Consider the following 15,280-nt stretch of genomic DNA (forward strand, 5'->3'; position numbering starts at 1 on the left):
CAACCTCCTCCTCAACCGGGACCTCCAAGGAGTCACACCAGCAGACATCGACTGGCGGGCCACCCTCAAAGCTTTCGGAGTCATAGCCCGGCAGTCTGAACACTTGTGGTCTCGATCTTATCAGCAGAGACATACCTTGTGGGGGTCCATCACCGACATGGTACAGTGGCACGGGTTGCATGGCTTGAACCCAGTCTTCCTCGTGGTCATCTTCTGAACAGACAAAAAGTCTCAACAAAAGGGTTGAATAAAGCCCTGTCAAAAAAGACAGAGGGTAGTTAGATGCTGGATCTGCACTTTAACCGACGCAGAAGGACAAGAGCTGACGCATGCATACCTGGGTGGTGCCTTTATAGGCAGTTGTGACGTCACAGACTGCTCCAACGACGCAGAAGAAGAAGCCACACAGATCCGAACACCATCACCTGACAGCACGCATAAGGGTATTCCCCTGCATAAGCTCCGGATTTCAAGCTGACGCCCGGAAATTGTAAAGGTAAAAAAACTGCAAGCTAGAAATCTCTATCAGATATAGTTTTGGTTTTATTCCTCAGGCAATGTTTACATCAGAACACTAATTTTACAGGGCCAGATGTACGAAGACATTAAGCAGTCACAAAGCCTTCAATTCATTAAATCAGAGTTAGCAACCATTTAAATGGTTTTTTAAAATGTACTAAACTCAATTTCAGATTTGTTAACAGGTCACCGAATCGCAAAATGGGTTTAATAAAGCATTCTGATCTGCAATTTTGAAGGGGCTTGTTTAGGGCACCCCTTCCAAATTGAGATTTGCAATGATATGTTAAGAATTTTTTTTAACTGCAATTTCGATTTCAAACTATTGAAGATTGTTGCGAAACCCTTAGTGAAAACAAAAACACACTGGCAACTATTTAAAAAAATTGTATTTTGATTAAATGCAGGCCTGTTTCCTTTCAGGACAACAGGTTGCATTTACAACAAAAAAAAAAAGGTACTTTTCAGGTTTTGCCTGCACAGCGCTTGCGTTTTGCTTGTAAAATCTATTGCATGCAATATAAATCTTGAAAGGGGCTTACATCCCACCCCCTTGCTTTCCTTGCATTTCATTGGTTCTTGTGCTTGGCACTTACTTTTTCTCCATTTCTACCGGCTGTAGCATACTGTTTCTTGTTCTTCCTCATGTCCATCTCTTATCAGTGTCCCGACGAAGTACTGTTTTCATCCGCTTTTGGGGAACTTTTTTTTGTAATGTTTTGCCTGCACAGCACTGACACTGTGCTGTTACATAATCCCCACTGTGCTTGTTTACTTAATGATTTTCCCCCTGCCTGCACGTATTTCAAGCATGCTTGTTGGCTGTTTTTTTTTTTTGTACAATATCTGCACGCCATCTGCACTCCCGCCCTGAACACGCTCCATCCTGCTGTGTAACCACTTATATCACAGGGCACATATGTCAAGGAGCATGTGTCACAGAACCGGCAGCGTGCATCTCAGGAAACACGTCTGGGTGTACATATCCTGGGGAGAACATATCCCAGTGAGAATATGCCTCCACCCACTCACGCGTGTCTACTACTCTCCACTTTAATCCTTTGGTTTACCCTGTTCCACTGCTGATGCCAAACGAGCACCACCTCAGTATTTGCGGACCCCCCAGTCTCTACATAGTTTTCTGTTCTCTGCTTCACTGCCTTCATTCACCCTGACAGTTCATACCCCTCAGACCTGGCTGCTGGAGTTAAGCAGACACGCTCAGTGTCGGTGGACTGACTACACACGACATCCCAGGGCCCACCACCCAAAATTGTGAGTGCCAGTGAGTTTATAGTGTTTCCCAACATTTACTTCCTGTGTCAACTCTATTTGCTTGAACAGGTGGCAGTGCTCAGCAGTTGAAAGGAACACCACCCTGTGGCTGACAGCCACATAGCAATGCGAACCGCATCGTTCACTCAAGAATCCATCTAATTAGCATGCAATCATGTGACAGCATAGACAGTGCAAGGCTTGATGCAACCTTCCTGTTAATCAAAGGAGGCACTGAACAGTTTCCAGTGGGACCGAATTACACATCATGTATGTGCCTCAAGTCACAGGAGGCAGAGGGAAGCAGAGAAGATTCAAGTCCAAACCTTTAATACGCTTTCAAGGAGTGTTGCGGGTATAAGAGTACAACTGAGCTTTGCACGCACAGCTACTCAGCAAACCCACAGTTTGCATTTGCACTTGAGGCTGCACCCACTGAGCCCCGGTGGGTCTAATAGGTTGAGTAGTCTATAGAGAGCTTTGGCAAATATTGAACACTCAAAACCTTTTTCCTAAACGAAGTGCAAGCAAATTAGTTCAGCAAACTGACACTTGTCAATATGAATCTGCTTGGAAGCAATAAGGTATGTTGGCATTGTGTGTTCAAATTTAAACTCAACATCTGATTACTCTTCAAACATTTTCAACGAGAACATGTACTCTTTCAAAGTGCTATAGGAGTAGAGATTTACATAACCATCTAAACCAAAGAGGAGCCCAGAACTGCAATATTTTTCGGGAATGATTTTCAGGTCTAAACAGAGAAAAGAAAATGTCCCATAATCATTTGTAGTCAATATAGATCTTAAGTCTTAAGACTAACAGATCTGCAATAACTTATATTGTGCCACTGCTCACAAAGCTACAACTTACAACAAAAACTGTTTTTTTTAGTAATCATACAGGTGTAACCCAATGCATTTATCAATGCTTGTTTTAAATGCAATCACAAACATGGTGGTCTGCTGACCCCACCAGCCCACCATCCCTATGATGGCATCCACTCTGAATGAGCTGCAATGAGACCTACCACATTAACACTGATGAGGTATTTCGAATTGCAACCCACTATGAATAGTGATTCTGCAAACTGCCCTAGTAGTACATAGGGCGGTTTGCAAAACCAAATCTATTAGCAAAAAGTTGGTGCTCAATTTGCAACCGCTTTTTGTGAATCAATTCTTTTGATACCAGGCCCTAAATGTTTGTTGGGTAGCAGACCAGGAAAGCAAGCTATTGCTCTAATTTCTAAATGACTGCAATTTCGAAGAAGTATTGAATGTCAGATTAAGTGTTATCTGTCTGGCCATGATGAGATTTCATTTTTAAGTCAGCTAACCTGATCCCGTAAGTCATAGGGCCTGATTTACAACGCGAAAAACAGGTTACTCCGTCACAACCGTGACTGATAGCCTGTCCACCGAAATCTAAATCCCATAGGATAGAATGGGATATAGGTTTCAACGGAGAAGATATCTGTCACCATTATGACAGAGCAACCTATCTGCCAAGTTCTAAATCCGGTCCTTAGTGATTGTCTGGTATCAGGCACCACTTATAAATGATCTATGGGGATAATATGTACTTAACAGCTAAGGGAAGAAGACTTGTATCAGTCTCATACTAAAAAGGCAAGACACTGCAATGTACTATTTTTCTTCCTGACAAGGAAATTTGTAATACAAGTGTTAAATCATTTACATTTTCCCAGAATGCACCAGTCTGGCAGAAAGGTTACCCCACAAAATGAAAGAGGGTGATGGCTGGGGCGGGACTATGGGGTGGGTTGTGGATTCAAGAACATATTTAGACTTAAAACATGTAAAAACGGACTCTAGCTTCTAGTTAACAGCAGACGTTTTAGAACACTCGGAATGGTTTCAGACACCAAGGGCCAGATGTATCAAAGGGTTTTACCCATTCTGTGTCTATGGGAAATGCTTTAGTACATATGGCCCCATACCCCTAAAGATTTCTTTTCACAATCAGGTCCTCAGTGGTTTAAGTAGCTATTTATGGCACAATTAGCTTTTCTGGAAGGCTCAATGTGTGAGAACAAACTAAAAAAAATACCTACAATTTTACAGTTGAGAAAAGCCTTTTAAGACCACCTTTGCTTCTTTCAAATTTTGACTGTCAACAGTAGCCATATCTCAAGCAAACATTATCACTCCCAGCACAGCAAGACATGCAAGCCAGTCCCACAAAAAGGATGAGATGAGAGGGAGAATACATCTGCTAAAAAGCTGGAATGAGCTTGTAAAAGAGTGAAGATTTGCCAGTGTAAAGTAGCATCTGCAAACACAAAAGGAGTTGGTGTCTCTGTGGTAGAGTGTTTGCAGAAAAGCAACCATCCTCTAATAAAGGAAACATTTTACCCAAACAAAAAGTACAAATCTAAGACTAAGAATCACTGAAAAATGCAAGCAGATTAAGGGTTATTTTTTCGCAATGTAAAGGGTCAGCTGGATGGGAGCATGCACCCAAGAATCAGCAAGGTTATCCCGAGACATTGCAACCACCTTAATGTGGTAGGTGGTAGTCTGACTTTTCCTGGTTGGGAGGGCTAGCGAACTTGCATCCGCTAATGCTGACAAAGGGAAAATGTGAGCCCTATCTATGCAATGGGACGGGTCAAGCAAGATGTTGCCAAGCGCCCAGGAGTCAGTGAGGCTAGCCAGAGACACAGCGACCAACCCTAAAAGAGTAAAGGGCAGTTTAATTTTTCCTACAATGTCCCTGTATGGCCCAGGATCAGAGTTCTTGGATGAACAAGTAAGGCAAAGGATCTGCTTTCGTACAGCTGACCTAAACTGAAACATCTAGTAGACTTAATCAGCTGGCTTTCACAGGTGCTGAATCAGGAGTTGACAGAAAATGACACCTACTGGCAATAACTTTTATATCAAAGACCTCTGGTTAGAGATAAAAGCAGGCTTAAATGTGGGAGTGGGAGATGAAGTTGGAATGGACCAGAAAAAGGACTCAGAAGGGAATATAATTTATGGAAACATAAATAGTATTATTCACTAGGCACTCATATCAGGAAAGAGGGGGCTGGGCTAAGACTGAACATCATTCTCTTCTAATAATTTAAGTGAAAAAATTCTGGGGGAAAATTCTGGAACAGGGACTCCAACCGTTTCCGTAATAAGAGCTACTTATGTTGAGTGAATGTCCCGAGCTACTAATATTACTAGTGTGCTAACAGTGACCACAACAGTCACGATTAACAGCAGTGATCACTTCAGTGCGTGTGGCAGGGTTGCCAGCAGTAATGTGAAGGCTTTATCAATTTAAAATGCCACCTCTAAGTGGTTCATAAATTACAGCAATCGCTTCAATGCCTGTGGCGCAAAGGTAATATTTGTAATAAGTTTCCCAATGCCGCATGATTATCACCTTGAAATATATTTTAAGAATCCAACCCTTTTTCTTCAAAATCAGTTTATTAGCTCTGGAATTAAAAACATTTTCATTTCGAGTACATGCCTTTCAATTCTGGGATAGATGTACAAGTTACTTACCTTCGGTAATGCTATATCTGGTAGAGAAACATTCTAGTTGCAGATTACTTACCTTTGAATTTCCCAAGGCATGAGACTGGATACGGAGATTTTTTCGTCAAGCAATACCTCTGCGTGCCATCAGGTGGCGCCGGTTGACTCCGCGGGCGTCGTGATGACATCGCAGTCATATATAGGAACCACCCCAGCGCACTGACGTCAGTTTCTTTTCACTACTTTCCACACCGGTAGCGCGGAGCCATGAAGAACACAGAGTGGTGCGCCAAAACTAGGGCCCATAAGGGGAAGTTCCTGTCCCTAGAAATCAGTTCACAGAGCGGGGAGGATGGGCGGGTCGGTAAGGAATCTGCAACTAGAATGTGTCTTTACCAGATATAGCGTTACTGAAGGTAAGTAACTTGTACATCCGATAGAGACTTCTGGTTGCAGATTCCTTACCTCTGAATAGATACCTGAGCAATACCATCCCCGGTGGTGGGCTGCGAACCAACAAAAAAAAAAATACCACACCAAGAAGTCCTTCAGGTCCGAACGGCCAAAGTAGCCGTCCCTTCGGACTGGACCGTCCAGGATGTAGTGTTTGGTAAAAGTGTGTAGAGATGCCCATGGCGTTGCCTGACAGATGTCCAGGACTGGAAAGCCCCGTGCTAGAGCTGTGGTAGCAGCAGTAGCTCTGGTGGAGTGAGCATGCAAACCTTCAAAAGGTTGCTTTTTGGCCAGAGCCTAGCACATTTTGATGCATAAGTGTACCAATCATGAAATGGTCCTCTTCTGCACGGCCTTCCCCTTCTTTGTACCCACATATCCCACAAAGAGTTGATCGTCCATCCGGAAGTCTTTGGTACGATCAAGGTAGAATGCCAACGCTTTTTTTGGGTCCAGACGGTGGAGTCTCTCTTCTTCATGAGAGGGATGTTGGGGGTGCATAAAAGGTAGGCAAGGTGAAGGACTGTCCGACATGGAAGGGTGTCACTACTTTAGGTAGGAAAGAAGCCCTTGTGCGAAGTACCACTTTGTCAGGAGGTATGGCCAGGAAAGGTGGCTTAGATGACAGAGCCTGGAGCTCACTTACTCTGTGGGCAGAGGTAATGGCAACTAAAAAGACAGTCTTGATGGTTAAGGGCAGTAAAGGGCAGTTGCGAAGAGGCTCAAACGGGGCACACAAGGTATGTTAATACCAGATTTAGATCCCATTGGGGCATGATGAATGGGATAGTAGGAAAGATGTGCGAGACCTTTAATAAACCTCCCAACTATAGGAGATTTAAAAAAGGAAGGCTGATCTGGTAACCTCAAGAAAGAAGAGATAGCAGAAAGATATCCCTTAAGAGTGTCCAGGGTGGAACCCTGCTGTGCAAGGGAAAGAATAAAGAGGAGGACTTGAGAAAGTGGAGCAGATAGAGGATCGACAGATTTGTCGATGCACCATGCCACACATTTATTCCAGCGACAGGCGTGTACGGTTTTGGTTGAGGGACGCCTGGCTGCCAAGATAATATTACAGACTTCAGATGGCAGGTCAAAAGACGTCAACTGTCACCGCTCAATCTCCCCACAAGGAGTCAGAGAGTGGACAGGTTCGGATGGAGGACCCTCCCCTGCTGCTGCGACAGAAGATCTTCCTGTAGAGGTAGTCTGATTGGAGGAGTTATGGACATGCTCAACAGCTCAGGATACTAGACTCTTCATGCCCAGTCTGAAGCCACCAGTATAACTTGGGCCCAATCTTCTTCAAAACTCTGGGCAGAAGTGGTATGGGTGGAAAGGCATACAGAAGGCCTAAATTCCACTCGCGACCAAAAAGTGTCGCCTTGGAAACTCCAACATGCAAAACAGCTGACATTGCGTGTTTTCTACGGAGGCAGAGAGTCTAACCATGGTTCTCCCCACTGAAGGAAAAGACCTTGCGCCACCTCTGGATGGTGATGCCATTCGTGATCGACCACTCATAGTGAGCTGAGTTTGTCCGCTCTGGCATTCAAAGAGCCCACCAGGTGCTGGACTACGAGGGAAATGCCCTGATGTTCCAGCCAAGTCCAGAGGCAAAGAGCCTCTTGACAAAGGGTCCAGAACCCCACTCTGCCTTGTTTGTTGCAATACCACATGGCGTTGGAATGGTCTGTGAACACTTGCACTGCTTTCCCCTTGAAAGAGGGAAGGAAAGCTTTTAATGCTAGTCAAATCGCTCGGAGCTCCGGACGATTGATATGGAGCTTGGTTTCACCAGAGACCAGATGCCTCTGCTCTCTGCCTCTCCCATGTGGCCACCCCATCCCAGGAGTGATGCATCGGTCATGACTAAGATCTGGCTGGGGAAAGAACAAGGATCTGCTCTTGACCCAATACTGATTTGTTAACCACCACGGCAGGTTTCTCGCAGTTCCTTCCAAGATCTGGACCTTGTCAGAGAGATTCCCCTGATGCTGCGCCCACTGGAACTTCAGGTCCCACTGCAGAGCCTGCATATGCCATCTGGCATTTTGAACGAGCAGGATGCAGGAGGCCATGAGGCCCAGCAGCCTCAGAGTCATTCTCACCGAAATCCAGGACAGAGGCTGAAACACTGGTATCATAGCCCGAATATCCTGGACTCGCTTTTCAGGAGGATATGCTCCGATGAAAGGGAGTATCTGAGAAGGAGTCAGGTGTGACTTTAGGATGTTGATCACAAATCCAAGTGAATGCAAAAGGTTTGCCATAGTCCGGAGGTGGGAGACTGTCTGGGGCGATTTCGCCTTCAAGACTTGGACCCCTAACCTGCGCAGATGAGCTGCCACCACTACCATCATTTTCGTAAACACATGAGGGGCACTGGTAAGGCCAAAGCGGAGCACGGTAAACTGAAAGTGCTCGTGCCCTACCACGAATCATAGGTAACGTCTGTGGGCCGGCAGGACGGGAATGTGGAAGTATGCCTCTTGCAAGTCCAACGCTACCATCCCGTCTCTGGGATCCAGGGCAGATTGGCTCAAGTCCTATGTCAACATTTTGAACTTCTCCTTTTTGAGGAAGAGGCTGAGGAACCGAAGATTCAACATAAGATGAAGACCTTTGTCCTTTTTCGGCACCAGAAAGTAGAGGGAATAGCAACCACAACCTACTTCTGGCAATGGAACCCCCCTCTATAACAGCTTTTGCCAAAAGGGCTTGGAGTTCCTCGCGGAGAAGCGCCATATGATCCTCGGATATTCGATTGTATGAAGGTGGCATGGCTGGAGGAGGTGTCTCGAAGGGGAGGGAGCAGCCCCTTCAGACAATCTGGAGGACCCACCTGTTCGAGGTAATGGATTGCCATTGGGGCAGGTGATGGCTAATCCTTCCACCAACTGAACCTGCAGACTAGTAAGATCTGGAGGCTGAGGAGGGGGGTGGGGGTGGACTGGGCAACCCAATGGCTCCCTGATCCCCAGGGGCGTTGGATCCCGCGTCTGCACAGGAGCTGTACAGCATGCGCGGGTCGATGGCCAGGGGGAAAAGGATGCAGTGGGGTGTCCCTTCCGTAGGCACGAAAGGCAGGCTGCTGGGGTCTAGAAGCGGGCGCAGGTGCTGGGGTCTAGAAGCGGACGCCAGGCCAAAGGACCGGGTCGTGGCTCGAGAATCCTTAAATTGCCTGATCGCCGAGTCCCCCTTGTCTCCAAAGAGATGTGTGCCATCAAAGGGCATGTCCATCAAGGATTACTGGACATCCCCTGAAAAGCCAGATGTTCTCAGCCAGACGAGGCATCTCAATGCCACCGTCGATGCAACCGATCTGCCAAGAGAGTCGGTCATATCCAGTCCACAACGAATCATGAACTTCGCTGCATCCCTCCCATCCGTTACGGCATGGCAACAGATAGTCCAGGCCTCCTCCTTAATTGTAGCAGCAGTTGCGCGACCGTATCCCAGAGAATATGGGAATGGTGGCCCAAAAGGCAAGCAGTGTTCACAGAATGCAGCGTTAGACTGTTGGAAGAAAACAACTTCTTCCCCAAATTGTCTTGTCTTTTTGATTCCTTATCCGGGGGTTCAGCAGGGAATGCGCCAGATGAAGAGGAAGCCTAGATGACAAGGCTCTCAGGAGTGGGGGTGTTGGGTGAGGAATTTCGGGTCTGCCGGCACAGGCCGATGGCGGTGGGCAATTGTCCTAGTCACAGGAGCCCCTGTGCTGGGTCTGGACCAAGTACCCAAAAGGATGTCCATTATTGCCTCATTAAAGGGAAGAAGGAGTTCGGAAGAGGAAGAACCCGGCTGAAGCACGTCGGTTAGGATAATAGGCCTAACCTTCACAGAAGGTAGCTCGAGGTCCAGGACCTCAGCCACCCTTCTCACCACCATGGAATATGAGGCACCCTCCTACGCAGCCACAGTAGGAGGACAGAGCATACCAGTGTCAGGAGAGGACCACTGGCATCACCCAAATCCGGTACCTAGTCAATTGGGGGTCAAGCTGGCATTCTAAAGGGTCCAGCATCCCTTCCATACTCTTCCCTGTTCCATACCCATACGCATAAGGGTCTGAATCAACCCTGGGCCCAGGAGAGCCAATAGAGAACAGAATTGGTGTCGAGTGACATCGTTACGGCTCCAGGTCATCTGTTATGAGGATGGGATCGATGTCGATTGTGAGCCCAACCGACGTCAGGAGCATTGACGTCTGACTCGATGGTGGGGGCGGTAGCTGTGGCACAACTGGCATTGGGACGGATCCACGATTGGATCCAGAGGGTCCTTCCACAGTCGTGGCTTAAGCCAACGACTTCGAACCAGAGGGGGCCCCACCAACTCACCTGTGCCCGAGTGTGCTTAAGGTGGGTCAGTCTGCCCAAAAATGAGGCGAATTGCCTAATAAAATCCTTTGAGCTGGGCAGGGGTGGCTCCGGCTCCTGGGAAGTCGGGGAAGAGCGGAGCAGACCCAGATGAAGGCTCCGAGGACTGAGGCCTAGAGCGTTGATGCTCTTCCTGTGCTGCATACTTCGTAGCTGAGCTATACTTGCCATTGAAGTCCTGCTCCCTTGTTAAAGGGCCTAGCCTTCGGCTCGTGCCCGTAACACTGGGGCGGGCTAGTAATAGCCAGTATAGCCCACTGCGGCGGGCTAGAAGTCCATAGTAGCTGCAGCAGAACTAAAAGAAAAGGCATACATATTTACCATAAAATCAAATTTAAACTAATTTTAGTGTTGCACCTCAACTTTTGTAAAAAGCTTAAATGCGTAACAGTTATAAGAAGTTAAGTAAAATTAAAATATCACTTACATCTTTCTATTGTAAAAGCAGCCAGTGAACTGCTACAGCTTTCATATTCCGAATGGTTGACTATCAATTTATCAAACATATCCTTCACAACTCGTGCAATATTTTCAAACACAGCATTTCTTCCCTCTGAAAAAAGTACAGTAATAAAGTGTTTGTCAAACAAGGCACAGGTGTGGTTTAAAGCTGCAAAACGAAAGCTTATTGCATCAAAGTTTATCACTGTAATCATTACATTATAGGTCATATGAACTCCAAGCAAACAGTTTAACCCTTACTTACCCACATATTCCTAGCACAATAAGTGTACAAATGGCCTACTAGAAAACTGTCTTGAAAGAGAAGATTACTATATTATAGTCCTATAGCCTGCCAGATGGCTAGGGCTAATAGAACATCTGCCACTAGACAGCAGAAAGTTCCAATAAACAAAAAAAAAGCCGCACAGAGCATGAGGGAATTTTCGTGAAACCTTTGTGAGACAAACATAAGAATGTTGGAGCTCTGGGCTTTTACCAGCCACTAGAAGCCTGGAGCACTCCAATGTCATCAATGGAGCGCCCAACATTCCAGTGTTCTCATAACCATTACTGGTGGGTGGAACTATGCATACACCCATAAGGATAGACCTTTCTCTGCATGTGTCACTATATTTCACTTTTTTGCAAAGAAAAAGTTCTTTGAATTTTATTGGTTCCTGTATAGCAGTATGTCAGTCTAAAGGTCGCCTCAAAGCGCTTTCAGGAAAAAGGAGCAGGAAGATAAAGCTGCACGATTATCAATTGTAGGGAAATCCCTCCCATGGCACGGTTACCCGCTAACTTTTTGCCTTTTGTTGATGCTAGTTGTTAGAAATAGGGTCTTTGGTTGGCAGTCAGGTTACTCCCTGTCCAAGCAAGGGCCCTCACTCTAGTCAGGTTAAGTCACACACAATCCAAATTATCCTGTGCCCACCCTCTGGTAGCTAGGCACTGAGCAGTCAGGCTTAACTTAGAAGGCAATGTGTAAAGTATTTGTGCAATAAATCATACAATAACACCATATAGCACAACAAAAATACACCACACAGCATTTGCAAAAATATATAATACTTATCTGATAACATGCAGGTCAAAACAATTAAAATACAGTAAGTAAATTTTGAGATATCACCGAAAAGTGATATAAAGTGTCTTAAGTCTTTTAGAAGCAAAGTCTCTTTCAAGCACAAAGTACCTGGTTCGCATGATAAATCTCTGCAAAGAATAACAGGAGGAGATGCGTGGAAGCAAAGGGCTGTGCGTCAATTTCTCGGGCCACACATGGCAATGAGTCGTTTAGTTTTCACACGGACGGCTGTGCGTGACTTTCCAGCGCTCAGTCATGGATCCACTTTGGGTTGCAGGGTTTTCAGACGCCCCGGGGCTGATGCATGGATTTTCCTGCACTGGCAAGACGAGGTCACAGGAGCTGCGATCAATCAGTTGAGCGTTGTGTTGAATTTTCTACCGCACAGCAGGCACTGCGTCGATTCCTATCTGGAAGTTGTGCTGCGTCGTTACGGCTCGGCTGTGCGTCGATCCAGTGGGCCCTGCGACGAATTTTCAGTCGTTTTGCTGGCACTGCATCGTTCTTCTGTTTGCGAAGTCGGGCTGTGTCATTCTGGTTCGGCGTGCAGTGAAATTTTATCTGCAGTGGAGGCTGTGCGTCGTTTCTGGCAGGCTGTGCGTCGAATGTCACCGCACAAGAAGTCCTTCTTGTAGAGATGAAGTCTTTTTGGTCTTGAGACTTCAGGGACCAGGAGGCAAGCTCCATCCAAGCCCTTGGAGAGCACTTCTCAGCACAGCCAGGAAGAAGCAGGGCAACAGCAAGTCAGCAGTCCTTGACAGAAAAGCAGTCCCAGTGAGTCTTTTGGGCAGCCAGGCAGATCCACTTGGCAGGTCTGATTCAGGGATTCCTCACTAGCAGGTTTCTTGTCTTGTCTTGTCTGTGAGGTAGAGTGTCTACCCCAAGAAGTGTCTAAAGTCTTTGGGTGCTCTTCTTATATCCATTTTGGCCTTTGAAGTAGGCTTACTTCAAAGGATAAGTCTCACTTGTTTGTGAAACCCTGCCTTGCCCAGGCAAGGCCTCAGACACACACCAGGGGGGGTGGAGTCTGCATTGTGTGAGGGCAGGCACAGCCCGTTCAGGTGTGAGTGACCACTCCTCCCCTTCTTCCTAGCACAGTTGGCTCATCAGAATATGCAGGCTACACCCCAGCCCCTTTTGTTTCACTGCCTGGAGAGAGGTGCAAACAGCCCAACTGTCAAACTGACCCAGACAGGGAATCCACAAACAGGCAGAGTCACAAGAATGGTTTAAGCAAGAAAACGCCCACTTTCCAAAAGTGGCATTGTCAAACACACAATCTTAAAAGCAACTTTACTAAAAGATGTATTTTTAAATTGCGAGTTCAAAGGTCCCAAACGCCACATGTCTATCTGCTCCTAAAGGGAAGCTACGCTTTAATCATGTTTAAAGGCAGCCCCAGGATAACTTATAAGAGAGATAGGCCTTGCAACAGTGAAAACTTTGTCAGTATTTCACTGTCAGGACATATAAAACACATTTGTGTACGTCCTACCTTATACATACACTGCACCCTGCCCATGGGGCTACCTAGGGCCTACCTTAGGGATATTTGACATGTAGGAAAAGGGAAGGGTTAGGCCTGGCAAGTGGGTACACTTCCCAAGTCGAATTTACACTCTAAAACTACAAACACACACACTGCTGCGGCAGGTCTGAGACATGATTACAAGGCTACTTATGTGGGTGGCACAAACAGTGCTGCAGGCCCACTAGTAGCATTTGATTTACAGGCCCTGGGCACCTCTAGTGCACTTTACTACGGACTTACTAGTAAATCAAATATGCCAATCATGGATAAACCAATCAACAGTACAATTTATGCAGAGAGCATATGCACTTTAGCACTGGCTAGCAGTGGTAAAGTGCTCTGAGTTCAAAAGCAAACAAAAACAGGTCAGGAAAAATAGGAAGAAGGAGACAAAAAGTGCTGGGATGACCCTGCAAAAATGGCCAGATCCAACACTAGTTATGATTGAATGTGTGCTGGGACCCTGCTAACCAGGTCCCAGCACCAGTGTTCTTTCCCTAAACTGTACCTTTGTTCCCACAATTGGCACAGCCCTGGCACACAGCTAAGTCCCTTGTAATTGGTACCACTGGTACCAAGGGCCATGTGGCCAGGGAAGGTCTCTAAGGGCTGCAGCATGTCTTATGCCACCCTGGGGACCCCTCGCTCAGCATATGCACACTGCCTCACAGCTTTTGTGTGCTGGTGGGGGGGAAAAAGACTAAGTCGACATGGCAATGCCCTCAGAGTGCCATGCCGATCTCTCACTGCCTGTGGCATAGGTAAGTCACCCCTCTAGCAGGCCTTACAGCCCTAAGGCAGGGTGCACTATACAACAGATGGGGGCGTTGTTGCATGAGCAATATGCCCCTACAGTGTATAAGCCAAATCTTAGACATTGTAAGTGTAGGGTAGCCATAAAGAGTATATGGTCTGGGAGTTTGTCAAATACGAACTCCACAGTTCCATTATGGCTACATTGAAATCTGGGAAGTTTGGTATCAAGCTTCTCAGCACAATAAATCTACACTGATGCCAGTGTGGGATTTATTGAAAAATGCACAGAGGGCATCTTAGAGATGCCCCTGTATTCCAGTCCAATTCCTAGAGTTAGGCTGACCAGTTCCTGCCAGCCTGCCACAACCAGATGGGTTTCTGGTCACATGGGGAGAGTGCCTTTGTCACTCTGTGGCCAGGATCAAAGCCTGCACTGGGTGGAGGTGCTTCTCACCTCCCCCTGCAGGAACTGAAACTGGCGGTGAGCCTCAAAGGTTCATACCTGTTACAGCGTCCCAGGGCATCCCAGCTATTGGAGATGCTCGTCACCCTGGACGCAGCCCCCACTTTTGGAGGCAAGTCCAGAGGAGATAATGAGAAAAACAAGGAGTCACCACGCACCAGCCAGGACAGCCCCTAAGGTGTCCTAAGCTGAGGTGACCCCTGCCTTAAGAAATCCTTCATCTTGGTTTTGGAGGATTTCCCCAATAGGAATAGGGATGTGCCTCCCTCCCCTCAGTGAGGAGGCGCAAACAGGGTGTAGCCACCCTCCAGGACAGTAGCTATTGGCTTCTGCCCCCAGACCTAAACCCACCCCTAAATTGAGTTTTTAGGGGCAACCCTGAACCTAGGAAACTAGATTCCCTCAACCTACACAAAGAAGGACTGCTGACCTGAAAGCCCCGCAGAGATGACGGAGACAACAACTGACTTGGCCCAGCCCTACCAACCTGTCTCTAGACTCAAAGTACCTGCACAGCGACGCATCCAGAGGGACCAGCGACCTCGGAGGACTCAGAGGACTGACCTGCACCTAAAGGACCAAGAACCTCCAGAGGACAGCGTCTCTGTCCAGAAACAACAACAAAGAAAGCTATTTTAAAGAAACTTTAACTTCCTGCCAGAAGCGTGAGCCTTCCCACCCTGCACCCGACATCCCTGGATTGAGTTCAGGACAGCCAACACCGCAGAGAGGACTCCCAGGCGACTCAAACGATGTGTACACCCCGAGTCAGCCTCCCTGCACCGCCAAAGCGACGCCTGCAGAGAGGATCCAGAGGCTCACCCTGACCGCGACTGCCTGGTAACAAAGGAACCCAAAGCCTGGACCAAG

At 47.0% G+C, this 15,280-nt stretch overlaps 1 protein-coding gene across 4 annotated transcripts in view; it reads right to left on the reverse strand.

Moving 5' to 3' along the window:
* Nucleotides 1–15,280, reverse strand: part of ADAD1 (adenosine deaminase domain containing 1) — a 923,229-nt gene that overhangs the window by 680,992 nt on the left and 226,957 nt on the right. For 3 of the 4 annotated variants that reach the window (XM_069242439.1, XM_069242432.1, XM_069242444.1), the window contains one exon: nucleotides 10,557–10,682. The exons of the other annotated variant lie outside the window; for it this stretch is intronic. In XM_069242439.1, coding sequence (XP_069098540.1) covers nucleotides 10,557–10,682 — 126 coding nt within the window. The remainder of the gene's footprint in view (nucleotides 1–10,556; nucleotides 10,683–15,280) is intronic. 4 annotated transcript variants of the gene reach the window in all.

Source organism: Pleurodeles waltl, chromosome 1_2 (genome assembly GCF_031143425.1).
Source record: "Pleurodeles waltl isolate 20211129_DDA chromosome 1_2, aPleWal1.hap1.20221129, whole genome shotgun sequence".
In the NCBI taxonomy this organism is placed as follows: Eukaryota; Metazoa; Chordata; class Amphibia; order Caudata; family Salamandridae; genus Pleurodeles; species Pleurodeles waltl.